Source organism: Sesamum indicum, linkage group LG6 (genome assembly GCF_000512975.1).
Source record: "Sesamum indicum cultivar Zhongzhi No. 13 linkage group LG6, S_indicum_v1.0, whole genome shotgun sequence".
In the NCBI taxonomy this organism is placed as follows: domain Eukaryota; kingdom Viridiplantae; phylum Streptophyta; class Magnoliopsida; order Lamiales; family Pedaliaceae; genus Sesamum; species Sesamum indicum.
In genome coordinates, this window is record NC_026150.1 from 9341115 (window position 1) to 9360074 (window position 18960).

The following is an 18960-nucleotide window of genomic DNA, read 5'->3' on the forward strand; positions in this document are numbered from 1 at the left end:
TCACTAGGCTTGTGGAATCATTTTCTATGGCTGCACACACGCACACATATATATAGTTTTCTGGATCAAGGACTCTCAATCAGTATCCTATCCGTCCTTATAAACATTTACGCTTAAAATTAAAATCTCTTAATTTAGTATTTTATAATTCTCTAACTGGGAGAATGCTAGTTATGCTAAATATATTTTTTTATGACACTCCTTTTATGAGGCCTTAAAAGTTGTTTGTTTCATTGACCTGTTCTTCGAGCATAAAGATCAAAATAAGGAAGCACTTAAGCCGTCTGCATAATCCATTTTAAGTAATTATGTTCTGGATTGTGTCACTAGGGGTTGTGGAATCATTTTTTGTTGCTGCTTGCACGCGGCACACAGAGCATTTTGTAATTTGACATTTGTATCTTACACCAGTACTTTGTTATTATTTTAGGTCTTCCTAGAAACCTGCATAACTCGTTACAATTCAAAGAAAATCGAAGCTGGTACTGCAATAGGTGCAATTGGAGCTCAAAGTATTGGAGAGCCGGGAACACAGATGACATTGAAAACTTTCCATTTTGCTGGAGTTGCGAGCATGAGTATCCTACAATACAATCCTTGCGTAATATTATCTTAGTTAACCTTTTCCGTTATACTTGGTAAACTCCAATATGTTCAACTTAATCTTGTAATAGATGTTACCCTTGGAGTTCCACGGATAAAAGAAATTATCAATGCTGCTAAGAGGATCAACACACCAATCATTACTACAGCTCTGCAGTCTAACGATAATGATATAATTGCTAAATTAGTGAAAGGACGTATTGAAAAAACGCTTTTGGAGCAGGTAAACTTCCTCAATTTGAATTGATGTTCGTGTATAGGGTTCCAAAACATGTTTTAATTCTGGTAACTGTTTTAGCCGCATATTCTAGAGCTTTCTTCTGCAAGAATAGAATAGTTGGTCTTCGTGGTGTGAAGTCATTCTACTATCATCAGCATTCAGTGCTTATTAACAGGAATATTTTAGGATTTTCTTATACTAAATTTAGTAGGTTCTGTTTTCGTTCTGATTCATTTCGCGAGATGCTTCCTGTGGATTGTACTGAGTTTATCTTTTTACTCAGCCATTCCTCTATTCTGTAGGTAGCTAAGAGTATAAAGACTTCGCAAGCATCAAGGTCAGCGTCCATAGTAATAACACTCGACATGAAAAGAATACAAGGTGCACAACTGTCCATTGATGCATATACTGTAAAAGAATCAGTCCTACAAACTCCAAGGATGAAACTGAAGGAGCAGGTGCAATTAGCCAAACATCTTTTCATGTGTGTGTGTGTGTGTATGGACACCCTCTTCTGTTTTGGGTGCTTGCATGTCCGAGTGTCAACAGTTCTCTTTTGGTGCTTGTGAAGAAATTGTTGCTCTTATCACTGATATTATTGTGTATTTGCTGCAGCAAGTTAAGGTATTGAATCCCAGAAAACTCGAAGTTGTTCTGCAGGCTGATAGAAGCAAACTTCATTTTGAGGTTCACGCAATTAAGAATAAGCTCTCGAAAGTTGTTGTGAAGGTGAAACTGATATGAGGAGTTAAATTTTGATATTAGGTTTTGCTATGCTGTAGACAAATACCTTGTCATTTAACAGTGGTCTGATGTTTTAATTGTTTTATCTTGAGCTGAACTATCTCTTTCTATTTTCCTTTTTGCTGGTCTTCTGTGGATGGCAGGGAATCAATTCTGTTGAACGTGTTATAATAGTGAATGAAGCAAAGGAAAAGGATCCAACTCGTAAAAAGCTGAAGTTACTAGTAGAGGGGTAAGTTTCTGTAAAATGTCTGGATTCTTTATTTTCTTTCTCCCAGAGTAGTTTGCAAAGGTTCATCTCTGTTCTTTGACACTGAAAGAATTGCTAGGTATTTTGAATTTAGAAGGCAGTTCATGTTCCATACTCTAATTATGTATTACATCTATATTAATGTTGTCCTCCTATTGGCATACATCAATTTCACAAAATGGACAGTTTGTAGGATACAGCAGTTACATGGTGGACCATCCAATTCTGAAAGAAATGTAGGGCGTGGTACAGCCGGGGTACACAGGCCATATATAACTAATATTTGAAAAATTATACTCAAAGGGCATAAACTATTTCGGATACACTTAATCTGTGTTATTATAATGGTAAGGAAAGAAAGTATATTATGAATTCTTCAATGTCAAATCAAATTTGCCGGAACATCATTCAGACAAAATTTGACAGTTAAGTGAAAATTATAGTATGGGGTAAAATTTTTTGGCATCTTATATGTGTTATAATGTTTTTGCATTCTGTATTTGCACACATCTATTACATCTTATACATGGGCCGTCAAACGTCTGGCCCAAATTACTCCTTTTTATATGTCCTTGGGATGGTTATTGGGTTGTCAGTCACATGCTCATGAAGTGCCATATCGTGCCCAAACCTGCTGCGATTGCTTCTCAGTTGTAGAAGTAAATTCACCATCAGTTTAAGGTAGATGTTTATGGTGCATATTGTCAACAGTTGTGCATGAAAAACACCAAAGTGGAGGAAAGAAGAGACATAAAGGAATTTATGATTTATAGACCTTTGTGGAGAAACAATAAGATATTTTGAGGTAGGGATGTGGCACTTGACTGCTACTAATTACATGTGGAAGAAGATGGTAAAGGAGTAAAACAAGTTCACTTAAAACTTCTGTGTAATATGACCACACCAAGGTTTTTCTCCAAACTTATGTTGTTAAGGATGCAGCTGGGTGATGATAACTTGCTCTTTATGAGAATGTGCAAGCCTGTTGGAGGTTCTTTGTGGTTTCTTTAAACAGACAAGTGTTGCATGAGTTGCCATAATCTCCTTAATTGCATTTAAGTTACCGAGACGTTGTGCTATAATGAAGGTAGCTCTTGGCTTTAGTTGATGAGAATATGTCAGTGACTGCATTAGCTTTCTTCAGCAGAAATTCTATATTTAGGGGTGTGTGAAGGCTTCTGTAGAGAGTATGCTATTTAGGTAGGGCAATAACTTGCAGGATAAATGATCATCATTTGGGTATAAGTTGTGATGGTGCAGACATGTCTTATTAATTTCATTGGGTAGGTTTGGCATGATGGTATTTGGTTAAAGAATAACACCTCTACTGCCGACTAGAATCTCACGCTTAAGCTGCTGCTGGTTCAGGAGGCTTTTGTGTAGTTAATTTTGGTGCTAACTCAAAGTAGGTGTTCTTAGCTTTGGTACAATAGGTGATGCAGGTAACAGGGATGTCAATGTTGAAATGAAAAGATTGATGGGTTGGTAGGAGGACTTTGGTTTGTTTCAGAAGGTGGTGAGTTGGAATGAAATAATACATTTGACACGTTTGACTATGTTCTTTTGTGAAGAAGAAATATAATGAGAGTGTTTTAACTCATTAATATTCCATTTTTAGGCATCAGTTGATATTGGTGGGTGTGTCCTGTTTGTGGGTCAGTTGATGTATTATGTTTTGCTTGAGTTGGTCAGATTAAGAGCTACCCACATTATTCCTATACGTGTGCCGACATTTTAAGATGCACTCATTCAATGGACATACGTGGTGGTGGTGGTGATGAAGGTCGGTATGAGAATAGGGAGCCATTAAGGTGAGAAGATCTGGTCATCTGCAGTTGGCTTTTTTGGTGGAAAAGGAATGGCAAGATGATGAATCGTGAGTGCTTGGTTTTGCTGAGGGTTGCGTGTGTGTGTGAGAATTTGGTCAATGAAATGAGGGGGCAGGGGTTGCAGGGGTATAATTACACTTGTGGATGCGCATCTGAAGGTGGTGGTATAAAAGATAATTTTTCTTTTCTCTATCATTGCCTTTATGCATAGTGCCAGCTTGATTATTATGACGTCTTGTGAAAAGAAAGAGGTTGGCTGAGTTTGTTTATTGGTTTTCAGGGTATGACCTTTTGGGTTGTGAATTTCAAAGAGCATCTCAAGCTAAATTGATTGCATAATTTTGATATGTTACAACATTAAACATTCAGTTTTTAGCGGTAATTTATATCGACAAGCCTCAAGGTTAGAGCACCCTCATGAGGGGGTGTACTTCTAAGTTTTCTCCCTTGAAGGTGTTGATATGAATTACCATTACGACATTAGGTGGTTTGGGGGTATACTTGTAAAGGTAGCAGGTATTTGGAGATAAATCTAAATTACCCCCTAGAAATATTGGAAAAGGGCAAAGAAAATCCCTGGGGAAAAAAAAAAGGCAAAGAGCCTCGCCAACCTTTTAATAAAGAAGCATATTACCCCCCCTCCGCGGAGTAGTGTAGTTCACTCGTCCATTGCGACTGGTTTTAGCTACTTTGGTGTGTAACCGATCACTTTTACCCCTTATTACTGACAAACTGCACATGTTTTCGTAGAAATTATCCATAGAAGAAAACCTCTGGAAAAAGAGAGAAGTGTGCTGCAATATAAAGAAAGAGAAAGTGATAATGTTTTTTAGCTTTTATATTTAGTAATTAGGGGTAAAAGTGACGATTTATAACCAAAATAGCTAAACCAGTCGCAAAAATGTGCTAGTGAACTACAATGCCCAGTAGAGGGGGGTAATATGCTTCTTTATTAAGAGGTTGGGAGCCTACCCTTTTTTTTTTTTTCAGGGTTTTGTTTTTTTGGCCATTTTTCAATATTTCAGGGTGGTAATTTGGATTTATCCTAGGTATTTGTGTAATTAGACCTAAGCTCGGGAGCGTCGATGTACTCTTTTCCAAAGTAAGTACCAATTCAGATGTTCATATTCATGGACTAATCTTATTAATTTCCATGGGTGAAAGTATCATCTCATAGTTCCATACATAGTTACTTGATACTTGGCAAGTTATTTGTGCATAATGTTTTTTTCCTTCCAGGACTGGTCTTTTATCTGTTATGGGCACTGATGGAGTTGATGGTAAGAACACGACAAGTAATCACATCATAGAAGTACAGCAGACACTTGGGATTGAAGCAGCAAGGAAGAAAATAATTGAAGAGATACATTTTACCATGTCAAGCCATGGCATGACGATAGACATACGGCACATGATGCTTCTGGCAGATTTGATGACATTTAAGGTCACTCATATTCTTCAATTTATGTTTCCTTTCTTACGGTGCCACAATGAACTATACTTTTTGTGTCCTTGCTATTACAGCCTAGACACTCGGGCAGGGAGCAAATGTCTGAGTTACCATCATTATTTTCTAACTTATTCTACCTTTGTGTTTCACCTCTTATTATCCATGCTTGTATCTTATTTTTTTTTTAAAAAAAGAAGTAAGACTTCTTTATGATGCAACAAATACACATATGCGGATCTATTTCTTGACGTTATCTCTATTTCCCATCACCTAAAAAGAGATGGGGAGAAAAGGGCTTAACTTTTGGCTAACAAAGATGGAAAACACTGGAAGTGTGGAAGTAGTTCTATCAATAAAGAATCAGAAAAACCTACAAAGTTTTTCATTTTGTCACTAATGCAGTTGAGATCACGTAGGTCTTTTCAGCCTGGCAATGATTAGGCCCTTCGCAGGTTGCAATTGCATAATATTTGATAATTATGAAAATTTCAAGTGTCGTATGGTTTGTTAGTATTGTATACTTTTCTTATTTGAACTTAGTAATTAACTGGTTTCGTTATTCATTGGGTAACTCTTTCAGGGTGAAGTCCTGGGAATAACAAGGCATGGAGTGCAGAGAATGAGGGACAGTGTACTGATGCTTGCTTCATTTGAGAAGACAGCAGATCACCTTTTCAATGCTTCTGTGAGTGGGAGAGTGGATAGGATTGAAGGAGTTAGTGAATGCATCATTATGGGCATACCCATGCAAATTGGGACCGGAATGCTTAAAGTTAGGCAAAGGTGAGTTTATGGTTTGAGGAACTTGTATCAGATAGCATTCACCTTCTCAGGTTCTCTATTTATTTCATGAACAAATCTATAACAGTATCAGTCTTAAAGGTATTTTTCTGACATGAGAAAGGGCTACATGATGAAGAATTCCATTAAATTTTACTGATAGCATGCATTTCGTATACAATAGGAGATTGCTCAGTGACCTAGTAATATTGAAAGAGGAATAGAAAAGAAAGACAATCGATCTACAACGCCATATCCTTTGACCAAATTTAAATAGATGATAGGATCATTAGTGTTCATATTTTGGTGCAGTGAAGGTTGCAGACACAGGTTCAAGAAGTGATTAACATGTTTATGCAACTTAGACTTCTATTTTCTCTTATTTGGAAATGTAGAAAGAAGTCTGAGTTACATGCCTGACATTTTCCAGCATAAGCTCGGCCATATCTAATAATCTAGGTCACTGCCCTCGTGAAACTTTCTAAATTATATCCTTGCTTTACATGTTACATCCGGCAACTCTTTCATTTATATCTCTGTCCTTGTAACTATTCTTTAATATCAAGAGCACTACCTTCATCCTGTTGTATCCATGTATGCAGTGTGCAGCCTGTTGAGTTAAACTATGGTCCAGACCCAATTATATGCTGAAATTCTCAAAGAAGGGACTTGTTCCTTTAAGAGGCATCTGATTCTGCAAGGTTGCTCAGATGACAGTGTATTGGAAGACTCGAGGATGAACTTATGGGTTGCATTTATGTACAGAAATCTGCAGGTTAAAGCTGGCGTTCTCAATCTGATTGTGCAGATGCAGTCTTTGGTCAAAGTTTGCTGCACATTGATGTTCATGTACATACAGTTGTAATCTATTTATATACGAAGAGTCCCAGCCTCTGGGTTTCCTTTTTCACCTCACGTAGTGTAGATTGCATATTTTGGTTCCCATTTGAGAATGGGAAGTCTTATCTGATCCTACCAATTCACATGCTGCAAACAGTCTGGTACGTATAGATGCCTTGTGTATCATCCATCTATACCTTTGCCATCTAACCCAATGAATATATAAAAATAGGACTATTAAAACGCTACTTGCTTTATATTACAGGTTTGGCGAGAAAGCCATGGCAACTCACTGAATACAAGTTTCATCTCGATCTTGAGCACTTACAGAGTCATCACTGGATTGGCTTAGCAACTGCAGCTTGAAATCCTTGAACTGTATGATAATTCAGAGTCAATTCTCCATCCATCCAACAACGGATTGACTTGCAATATTTGCTGCCATGCGACAGTTTTCTCATTGTTTGACAGCACCTACTAGGCATGTTTGGTTTTTATCTATATCCGGTACCTGTTCAAGATTATTAGGTTATGTACATTCAAAGTTTTGTTCTACTTCTAGAATAGGTAACCCCAAGTGACTAAATGTAGTGTGGTATCACAACTGGAATGTGATCTCGATTGAGCAGTATGGAACTATTCCGAGTAACTCGATAATTATAAACATGTTATGTGGTTTTAGAATTAATATATAGTGTAACTTGAGTTCAGCTTCAAATATTATTGAAAAGGAAAATATATTTGAGTTTTGTCGTCCTGATTCGGTTTAAACCATTAATCAGTTTGCCAACTTATAAGATCGTACGGTTTCTTCTCATTTTTCGACTGTTGATTTTTAATTTATTATTACTTTATTGTGGGGGTTGAACACGATGGAGATTTAAAACCAGGCAGCAATTAGAATGTGAAGTGATATCTGAGGTTCACTTGGTATGCTTGGGAAGAATTTGAGACCCAAGCAAACAGTGCAACATGTGCCTAAAGTTAATTTTCTTGTACATAGTCCACCCCCATCTTTCAATGCTGGAGATTCATTTACGTAACGACAAAAAAATAATTTAATTTTATATAAAAAATGAACGCAAAGTTAAAATTAACTTTTTGAACCATTAGTTGAATGCTAGAATAATAGCAACAGAACATTATAATCAGTATTTATGTATTGCTAGATAACAATATTATTATTTATTGGAAGAAAAAAGTCTATGAAAATGCTTACGTAATTAAAATTGTATCCATGCTCCAACTTCCCAAATTTATCATTAGTGTTTTATGTAGGATTTTGTTTTTCTTTTCTCCTGCTTTCAGTATTTACAAGAAATTGAACTATTGAAGACGAACTTGTGAATTCAAAATTCTTGCCTGAAAAGGTAAACATCATTTTTGGTCCTGTTAATTATTCGCATTTAGTCCCTTATATTTCAGCTATCACATTTTGTCCCTAATGTTTAATGTGGCCTTCACCCTTAATATTCCGTTAAAAACATACAGTGGTTGATTTGGAGGGAAGTTGTGGATGTTTGGTGCGAAGAATGGCTCATCTACCTAATTCCACATTTTTGACAAAAGAAGTGTCCTGTAATTTTCAACAAAATGTGAATTCATCAAAATTGTGATGTTCGAACGGTCTTGTAATTGTCCAAACCAAAGTAATTGACTTGTTTTGTTTTTTTAGTGGCATCAATGCGCCAGATAACATCTAAACAATGCATGCTATAATTGTAACTGAACATTATTTTAACATGAAACTGCACCAAATAACAATCAAACAATGTCATAAACACGATATCATCAATTGCTAGTCATAAACAAACATACAGTTACGTCACCAACATTCTGAACCTGACTTTGTTTGGCACTTTTGTCCCCCACACAAAATCCCAGTTCCCCCTTAAAGCGCAACTGGTGTTTCCCTCCCCAGAGGCCTGCAATCTGTCCTCCACGTCCTTCGACAGGTTGTGCGCGCTTCGCACATAGAAGGTTCCGCTCTTGGAAGAATGCCAGACAACAGGATCTAGTAACATGGAAGGTGAGAGAGGGACTAAGCTGTTCATCTTCAAGTCCTCCAGGTAGCTCCAGGTTCCAGCTGACCGCGTCCGGGCGAATAAGTCCACATGGTGGCTGATTCAAGTAGCAATGAGATTGGTAAGATGGGCTGAAAAGTGTGCAGCCGCGGGATCCAACCATCAAGCCAAATTCTGTTTGTTTTGCCATCCTCAACCAACCAGCCACATCCCACCCTCAAAATATGCTGAGTTGACATACTACTCCTCCAAGAAAACGAGGGATTCCATCCCAAGGACGCATGCAAAGAATCTGAGTGGGGATAGTAGCGAGCTTTCAACACATGACCGACGAGAGAATTCGGTGAATGAATGAGTTGTCAATCCTATTCTACCAAAAATAGCAAGATTAAGCCGCAGCAAGTCACGAAAACAAGGCCACTGCACAAAGTTATGGGCGTGCGAGCCAATGTACATTCTTCTTTGAGCTATGTACAATTCCACCAGAAATCCGCCAATGAAGATTCAGTCTCCCTGATAAGCATCATCAGGACACATATGTTGGTATCGGTTGGAGAACAAACTTGATCAGAACCTTCCTCCCCACTTGAGAATGCAACTCCTCCGTCCAACCAAGCACTCTCTTCCAAATGGAGTTCCAAATGCTCACAAAGACCTCATTTTGATTCTTTTACAACTCTCAACTTTCTCTACAAAAACCACTTGTCTAAAACTTGAAGTTTTTGCCAACACTTTCTTAATACTTGTAAATTTATCAATAAATTGTAGAAATTGATAAGAAATCCCTTGCCTTAGAATAATTTCATTTAAGCAACTCTTTCCACTTATTTTCAAGAATTAACTTATAAACAGTTGCACCTTGTGCAAAATCTAGTACAAAGGTAGTAAATAGGTTGTACCAATATCTCGTTAACCTTTTAAGACAATGAAGTGTCAATAACTGAAAAAAGTGGTGGATGCCTTCAAACCAACAGTCATTTAGGCCTAATCTGACCGATTCTAACACATCCAGAGTAGATTAAGAATGAAACTAAGTAGCAGGAAAGAATAGACATTTAAATAACTCATCTTCTTGCATGCAAGAGTATTTTGGCAAGCTCGTCGTGCTTCAGTATGTGTAACATAAGATGTTACGTACAAGGCTGAAGAACCAAATAAGAACTGAACAAAACTATGTTGAAATGGACATATGACAACAATGTTTTTAGAACCGGACCGTCCCGCTCCAATGTGTCCTGTCTGGTACCATTGGCGAGAATCGGTACGAACCGGTCAAAATTGGGTTTTAATCTTTTTTTTTTAAAAAAAGTAGAAAATTGAACTGCGGGACAGAGAACACACGCTGGTGTGGGCTTAGCAGAGTTAGACGGTATGGTGGAGGACTGGATAGCCGAGACGACACCGTTGAGCCTATCTTCGTTCCCATTGTAAGAGCAACAACAAAATGCAAAAAAGCAATACCAATTAAAACACTTTTCCTCACTGGTGAAATGTAAAGGTGGGGTTTTTGGTGGCTGTGGGAGTGAGGAAGATGAAGCAATTTATACGCAGAAGGGAAAAATGTACAAACGGGTTTAATCTGGTTTTGCTGGTGTGATTTGGGGAATCATTTCAAATTTATATTAAGCTAATATATATATAATGTGAATGTATATAATCTATATATGTTGATATATAATATATTTATATATTATGTGAATATATATACATATAACGTATATATACACTTCAAAACAGAGCCCAAATTAACTGGTTCTTTTAATCCGGTCTGATAGGTTGGACGAATGACCCATTGACCTGATAACTTAACCAGTTGGGTCTCTGGTCCAATTTTCACAACACAACCCATGACTGAATAGATAAAATTCTTGAATCAGACAAGACTACATAGAATACAGGCACTATATAAAGACTACATAAGTAAATTGGTAATATAGAGATCTCCCAAGAGCATCGCCCTTGAAGAGGCTGTGATTTCGATTAAATACAAACACGCTCGATCTTGCAAATGAAAGAGCAAAGCCATCAAAAGGATCATGAACAGATTTTCTTCATTGATAATATATGAACTACAGTATTAGTTTCATTAGCTGTTATGTACTCAACGCCATTTCCCTTCGAGAAAAACTGTACCATGACGCACTTATAAGAAACCAGCAACCAACAAGTTCTTGTATAATCATATATTCATAATCTCACTGATCATTGCCATTCAAAACTTGACCAAGCCGGCAACAAATATAAGATCACTGCAGTAATAGCTCCTCTTGCATCTGGAGCTCTTTGAGTCGTCTTTTTGCGTATAACGTAATTATCACTGTCGTGGCCACAGTAACGCAAAAGCCAATCACATTGAAAATAATCTGGGAAGCTGAGAGGGAGTGCCGATCATGTGAAGCATTAGCCAAAGTTTTAATGAGGATGCCACTGCAGTTAAAACAAAGGTAGTGTGAGTCGGGAGGAATGAGACCTTACAGGAAACAAACAAGCAGGGATAATTCTCCTGCCCTGGAATCACAATTATCATCATATTAATAAGTTGTGTGAAAATCAGCTGCCGTGCTCAAAAAGCATTTGTTCAAGCAGGCAAAAAGGTGCTTAGAGTACTCATTGTTATTGGTTGCTATGAAGTTAACAATCTCTGCACTCTTCAGAATACCTTGTATTCCTTTATAGTTTGCCGTTCACTCAAAGTAAGAAAATTGTTTAGGCACAGTTATCTAACAATCCATACATACAACAGAAAGAAAATAAAAAGAAAAATAAAAGTATATGTCTGATACATATCCTCTCCAATACAAAGCTATATATAATCACACCTTAGCTCTGCCACCAGACTTAGCATCATAAGATTCATAACAGATAAATTTGAAACAAGTGCAAAAAGAAAGCAAACATTATTTCTATCAGAAGCAGTTTTACTTTCTTTGGCATCAAATTTTGTAGTAAAAGTGGCGCGGGGAAATAGCATATTAGTTTCTCCACAAGTGAAACACTGGTATGATAATTTCTGAATGCAAAAAGTTTGCTTAAAATGAAGATGGCCATAAAAGATATCATCATAGGACAAAGTGAACTATAATGATAAATACCATTAACAGTTTACAGATAAAAATTCTCTAGCTAGAAGTTCTCAAAACCTAAATATCACAGATGAGAATGATGATTAGGTGCATGCATTACCAAGTATATGTTCTGGCTTCATCGGGTTAAGGATTTACGGGTTTATCACAATTGATTCTAGTACAGGCTACCAGTGCAAAAAGTCATTCCCACATTTTTGTTTAGTTATTTGGTTACAGATAGATATACACACACACACGAACCCTGAGTGAGAGAGAGAGAGAGAGAGTTCTTACGTGTAAAGTGCAACAAATATTTCTGGCACCATGCCTACCAGCGTCCCCAACAAGTAAGGACCATACTTCACATCCGTAGCCATAGCACAGTAGTTATATACAACATAAGGGAAAGGAGAAACCCTAATCAAGGCAACAGCTCGGAACTGATTAAACCTATTTCCTTCACCTGCCAGTCTTATGATAGAAGCTTTCTTTGGATACTTTTCTAACCACATCTACAAGTAAGAAATATGTAAGTATAAGAATCCAAGCACAAGCAAAATGTGGAAACAAGATAGACAAGAAAATACTCATACATGGATTCTATGACAGAAAAGTGAACCAATGAAGTAAGGTATAGAGACACCAATAGGCACTGCTCCAATAATCAGCAGAAATCCATAACCATATCCAAAAGTCATTCCAGCCACCCACATGGAAGGTGTAGAAGGTAAAAGAAGAGTTGGAAATATTGTCAGAGAACCAAACACTATCAGCGCTAGCATTGTTGTGCTGAACGTTTTCCTCTCCCAAATTATTATGGGGATGATCTCCTGCAAAAATTATGCATTTCACTCAGTTAAAAATTCGACCTGGTAAGTACAGTTAGATGAAAATAGTTAAAGATTCTATGACACTTGAAATGAGTGAATGACATCCAGGCATCCACTTCACTTATATGCATAAACTTTTTTCTGGAGAGAACCTACTTAAACAAAGCTGGCCCATAGCAAAATGTGACATTGAAGCATGCTTACCTATATGACATTCATTCAGAACTTCAGATAAGATAGGGGTCATGAGTTATTGGATTAAATGTGTAGACTAAGTCTAAAAAAACGAGATAAGCAAATACCAACATTGCGCACTTGATATAGTCCCAACACAAGTTCAGCTTCCCGGTTAATCCAAGTGTGCAAAGATGAATTCTTCGCTTTAATAAGCATTACGCTTGCAGTAGAATAATAATCACATGATGAATAGTGCATATAAACTCATTTTCAATCATCAATGACAAAGCGACGAGTCGACAAAATGCAGACTGCATCTGATGAGTCTGTAATTCTAAACTTGAAAATTACTTGAGTACGCCAGAAGTGCCACCAAACTGATATAATAAAACTACTCTCATCTAATGCCAACCTGACAGGAAGAGAACTCAATACACACCCAACATCCAAAATATTCAAACGACTACAGAACATCAAAGAAGGAATAGCAAGGAGTTCCAGAACCCTCCAATTCTGAGCACCCATCCCCTACAACCCTGAGCTAACATACCAGGGGGGAAATAGAAAGGACATGTAACAAATGGAGAGCTTTCATTATATAATACAAACAAGATATCAATTTTATTCATTATCACAAAAAATAAAATAAATAAAAGATATCAATTTTATTCATCAATTCCATAAACTCTACATACTAAATAAAGATACCATGAAAACTGATGGTTTCGTGGGTCACTCATTCACACAGACTAAACGCAGTTGCAGCAAGAACTTCTGAAATTGACTCATTCCATTTACCAAGAACAGAGAGCAAATGCACACAGAGTGACATCAACAATCTGCATCAGCATATGATTCATATACAAACAACAGCTAGAACAAATCAATTCATGCAACTACAGATAAATTCTTGAAGGAAAGAAATGCATATTTAAGTAATTTAGAGGAAAATTAACCTTATCCATGAAAAAGGGTCCGACCCATTTGAAGAAAACCGCACCCAACACGGCAACAAACACCACCACCAGAATCAGCTTCGCCCACCACCACCAAGACCACCACCACCCTCCGCCACCGCCACTATCACTACTACCACCACAACAACCCGACGTCGACGTCGACGTCGACGTCTGCACCCGCCAGCGGGCCCCACACTCACCACCGCCCTCCTCCAATTTCACGTAATCTCCCCCCAGCCTAAGATCCTCATCCGCAGCATTGCAAGTCATCACAGCCGAAATTAAACCCCAATCTTTCTGACCAATTAATCGAACCCAACTCCTCAATTACCACCCAGATAAAGAGCAATAATGAATCAAAAAGAAGAAAAAAAGGACACCCCACCCCCCAACCCACCAAAAAAACCTGATCGAGGGGTTTCGGGTTCTTGTAGTAACTGCAAAATACAGCCGTTTATCTACTATTTCTCTCCTCTCTCTCTCTCTCTCTACACCTACACATATACATTCGTATATCGCAACCCAGAAAAAATTGAGTGAAGTAGAGGAAGAATGTGCCGAGCCGAAGGAAAAGAAACGTGGATTGAAAGAGAAGCAGCAGGAAAATCAGGGAAATTAGCAAGCGTAGGTATAAATATACGTATGGGAATGATCTTTTCTTTGTTTACTGTACAGAGTGGTACACGATGAGAGGCAATCGATTGTTGTAGGAAAGGGACAAAGGGTTTTACTTTAATTTAAGAAATCCCCATTCTTATTTGAGAAATTTACTTTTATTTTTTTTTAAGTATTATATCGATCCCATCAATACATTAAAAAAAATAAAATAATTATATTTTTAGTTTTTAAATAAAATAATTTATATAATTTTGATTCTCAAACAATTTAATATTTCAGCTTCGATCCTCAAACTATTATTTTTTTTTAGTCCATTTGATAATAAAATCGTTACAGTTAATGAAAGTTTCATTTAGGGAATAGTCGTTTTTCTTACATTTTGTGGTATTTTTTAAATTTTGGCCTAATGAACTCATTTTCTTTTTTTTTCTTCAAACTTCAAAAAAAAAAAACAAAAAAAATATATATAATCAATAAATTTTCTATAATTTACATTGATGTCAACTAAATTGAGATTACATCGATTCAATTAGGCAAAATTACACTTTTGTCGGATATAATAATAGGTTCATCACTTTAAGTCATTTTTTATGAGATTTTTAAAATGACCCTAAAATTAAAAACTCGACACATTAATTCTATTTTCAAAATGGTTACAGAAAACTAAAAAAACTCGACGTATTTAGTTTCATAAATCCCATAAAGTAGGTAATTAAATATGACGAATTTTTTCAATTTAAGACTATTAAAAATTAAATGTATTTTTTCTAATTTATCCTGTGAAACTAAATATATTGAATTATTTATCCTATAAAGCTAAAATTATAATTTTTTCATTCAATTAATAAATTCATGTCAAACGCGACAAAATACTTGTTACAATAAATTACTCTCATATAGTTTGATTTAGCAAATAATCATAAATTTTGATGACAAATTTACCCCTGAAGATGGAACGACGAATTCCGGGAGTGGCAATATCAAAGTGCATTCGGACGTCACGTCGACAACGAATTATTTGCTGTAGCACTGTGGGGGAGCTGGGCTGAGTGGGACACGTGGTGAAAACGGTGGGGGCATACGTCGTCCCTTCACCGCCACGCTCGGAATTCCGTGAGGCTTCTTATTGGCTGTGCCTGACGCCTACCATAACTATTTATAAATGTTAAAATTGCTCAACTTACAGCCATTTATTTTGAAGTTTAGTCCTATCAACAATTTCTCACTTTTTAACGATGATGTCTTAGTTTGATAGTTAAAATTTTATTTTTTTAATAAATTTAAAGTTATAAATATAAATTTTATTAGATGTATAAGTATTTGTCTCACTCTATATAAATTTATCGTAATTTATTTTTTTTATTTTTGGTTATATTTTTATATTGATAAACCGATAATAAAAGAAAATTTATCATTGACTATAATTTTATATATCATGGACTAAATCACGGTAACTAATTATATTAATCATAGTTAAAAAAAATCGATGCAAAAGCCATAACAAATGTTTTTGTCATGACTTTTACTTATGTCAAGTGTTTTAGCCACATGCGCAAAAATCAGGATCAATAATCGTTGTATGACCCCGATGAATGACTATGTACTATAATTATTTATTTTTAATCATGACAATTAGTTATGATTAAATGTTAAATTTCTTCTGATGTGATATACTATTCAATATATTCAAATATTGATGTAATTATGTAATTATCGTTTCAAAAAAAATTATTGACATTTTACCTCCGGTCTCAATTTAGTTACTCATTTTTCTATTGACAAAAATAAAAAAATTATTTAAAATGGAAATTTTTTTCAAATTTATTGTATTTTCAACAAATAATATTGTCACGTTGCTAACCACTGTTAATTAATATTTTTGCCATAGTTCAATTATTATCAAAATATTTATTATAATTTTAATTATGATTAATATTTTGACATTATATACAAAAATAATAACTAATTTAATATTAGTGTGCATATCAAAAAAATATTTTAATATTATTGTGCAATTATAATTAATTATTATTTATTATAATTTTTTACTAATAATCATAACAAAAAATTATATTTGTTGTTATGGTTGTTGCATATTTTAATTCTATCTAGATTGGAACAAGAAGATGGGCAAGTGGTAAGAATATTTACCTTTTATAATTTAATATCAGTAAGAAATTATACATTGCATGAATAACATACCTTTCATTTCCAACCTAAATTAGTATACTCTTCATTTTTATTTTTTTTTAATACTAAAATCTGATGCAGGAGCTTAGTCATGGCACCTTAAAATGACAAAATTGTCCCTACAAAGTAAAAACGACCAGAAATCCACGTTAATCTTTTTTGAATTATGTCAATCCAATCCCAATTTGAATCAAACTCGGGTGTGTGTAGACTCACAATAACTATATAATTATTTTTATATCAATAATTAACATATGTTTGTATAACTCGAGAATAGTATAAATACTAGCCTTACATACCCTCTAAACAACTTTTGCCAGCTTAACTATTCTTACGACGAATTTTCTTTACCTAAATTAAGTTTGTCTAAACTAAATCAATCATAGAGTGTAATATACTTACCATTTATTGGTCACTTTTTCTGAGTTTGTACGCCAATCATGCGGTATGTGTATTACACTTGTCATATAATTGGTTCAAATCCGATCAAACTTAATCTCGATAGCTTATGAGTTTACAGCCATCCCTGATCTGGTTCAGTTTCCTTTCAATTTATCCCTCGTAGCCGTTACCCAAATTTGCGCAAGTCCACACCCCCAAACTAACTTGACGAAAAATCAGTTCTCGCGAACAAACACAACCCTTACACACACCTAGGAGCACCCCTTCCTGCATATCCATACAAGACTCGAGTAGGTGGGTTGAATTTGAATTTGAATTTTTCTTTTTATGATCCATATTTTCATATTTATAATAAGTATCGAAGGGTTATGACCAGAGTGTTTCTAGTATTATTTTTACTTACTCTTTTCTTGTAGAGCACAGAATTGAATTTTCAAGTTTAATTATATATTTTGAACTTTTCTAAAATAGACTGGACACATGATAAAATTGCACGAACTAGATCTGCCTTAAAAAATAAAATTGACCCGATAGAGAAATCCAATCCGACTCTGTACGCTGTCTGACATGTACGTATTTTATACGTCAGGAATTTGAATACAGTTTTGAAGAGCCGTATTGTCAATTTGCTTCATTAACAAAGACACATACATACATGCAGCTATTATTTGGATTGTATATTGAAATTTAGGTTTATTGGTGTGAGAAATGAGGATGTGTTTAGATTTGATTTGTTATGCAGGTATTTTGTAAATATTATATTTTGAATATATAATATAATATTAATTTTATTTGTTAAAAAATCAACATGAGAATGATATGTGTCATGTCGTGTTCTTTTTTTATTAAGCGACGATGACATATAGAAGGGTGATTTACTAAGTGTGTTTTTCAGTAGATTGAACTGTAAATTTCTATTAAAAATGAATATTTTTAATGGGATTGGATTAAACAAACAAACTAACTAATTTCAAAATATAAAATTGTGCCAAACTAAAAAAAATTAACTTTTGAAAATAAAATCAGACCCCCAGTGAAATTATTTTTCAACAAACAAAGACTTGTTCGGACTTCACATTCGTTTTCTAATTGGCTTTATTTTCTTGTGTGATGGGGTTGACATCGTTGTTGACTATAATCAAAGATCGTCTTATCCAGCTATCTGAACCCTAATCATGCAAACAATTTATCAAATTATTACACTTAAAGAATAAGTCAGAAGTACACTGAGTTTGGTCAAACTTGAACTAATTATATAATGATTTTAATATACTTGTCTATAATTATTGTATAATTTAAAAAAATTATTACTAATTATATAATAACTATATTATACTTATTATGTATTAATTTAATTTTGATTTGATTAAGAATGTTTTGCAAAAGCTATTGCAACCACTCATTTGAAATATGGAAATCACCCGGGATGAAATGGGCTAAGAGAAATGGGTCGGGTTTTAATTGATTGATAGAGAAAAGGGCAAAAGGAAGAGAAGAGAATCTTGTGGAAGAATAATTTAGAGTAGAAACAGACAAAGATCAAACAACTCTCAACTAAATAAAAAAATGAGACTGACAAAAGGAAGCTGCACATAATAATATTTATCCTCCTTCAATTATTTTATTTATTTATTTATTTTAATTAATCTTATCATTCTTCTTTGACATTTTCTGTCTTGTTTTCTTTTGAGGGGTTCCATAGAATATAATTTTATAATTATAGGATCAGAAATAATTTATTTGATTGGGACGAAATGTGAAAGAAAAGTGGAAGTAAAAAAAAAAAAATTGATATTTAGTTAGAAAGAATAGTTAGAGGGGAAGTAAAATTGGATGTATATGATACATTTTGAGAGTCTAATTTTGTTCTCGCCCAAAATTGAGCGGACAAATGAAAGTATATGATCAAAATTTTTTTTTTTATTTAGTCTATTACTCATATATATAATTTTCTTCTAATTCTTTTTTTCTTTCTGTTT

General features: G+C 35.0%; 2 protein-coding genes across 3 annotated transcripts in view; one reads left to right on the forward strand and one right to left on the reverse strand.

The window, feature by feature from the left end:
* LOC105164179 (DNA-directed RNA polymerase III subunit 1) overlaps window positions 1-7505 on the forward strand; it is a 32301-nt gene extending 24796 nt beyond the window's left edge. Inside the window, exons 21-29 of one of the 2 annotated variants that reach the window (XM_011082782.2) lie at window positions 431-578; window positions 675-826; window positions 1126-1281; window positions 1439-1552; window positions 1711-1799; window positions 4886-5090; window positions 5677-5879; window positions 6479-6877; window positions 6982-7505. In XM_011082782.2, the coding sequence (XP_011081084.1) occupies window positions 431-578; window positions 675-826; window positions 1126-1281; window positions 1439-1552; window positions 1711-1799; window positions 4886-5090; window positions 5677-5879; window positions 6479-6527 (1116 nt within the window). In that variant the 3' untranslated portion in view covers window positions 6528-6877; window positions 6982-7505. Of the gene's footprint in view, window positions 1-430; window positions 579-674; window positions 827-1125; window positions 1282-1438; window positions 1553-1710; window positions 1800-4885; window positions 5091-5676; window positions 5884-6478; window positions 6878-6981 lie in introns of those variants that run through there. The other variant, XM_020694973.1, reaches the window with a different exon arrangement.
* Window positions 10625-14468, reverse strand: LOC105164180 (transmembrane protein 64). The gene is made up of 4 exons (XM_011082783.2): window positions 13769-14468; window positions 12399-12635; window positions 12100-12317; window positions 10625-11167 (listed from the first exon to the last, which is right to left on the reverse strand). Exons 1-4 carry the CDS (start codon window positions 14039-14041, stop codon window positions 10987-10989), a joined length of 909 nt encoding a protein of 302 aa, XP_011081085.1. The 5' UTR covers window positions 14042-14468; the 3' UTR covers window positions 10625-10986.

What these genes read in the sequence shown, in the direction of transcription:
- LOC105164180 (XM_011082783.2), bottom strand. Translation starts at nt 14,041, where the DNA reads ATGACTTGCAATGCTGCGGATGAGGATCTTAGGCTGGGGGGAGATTAC. An exon ending in TTTTCTGTCATAGAATCCAT is followed by an intron (nt 12,318 to 12,398) that starts GTATGAGTATTT and finishes TCTTACTTGTAG; the next exon opens with ATGTGGTTAGAAAAGTATCC. An exon ending in ATATTTGTTGCACTTTACAC is followed by an intron (nt 11,168 to 12,099) that starts GTAAGAACTCTC and finishes TTTTAACTGCAG; the next exon opens with TGGCATCCTCATTAAAACTT.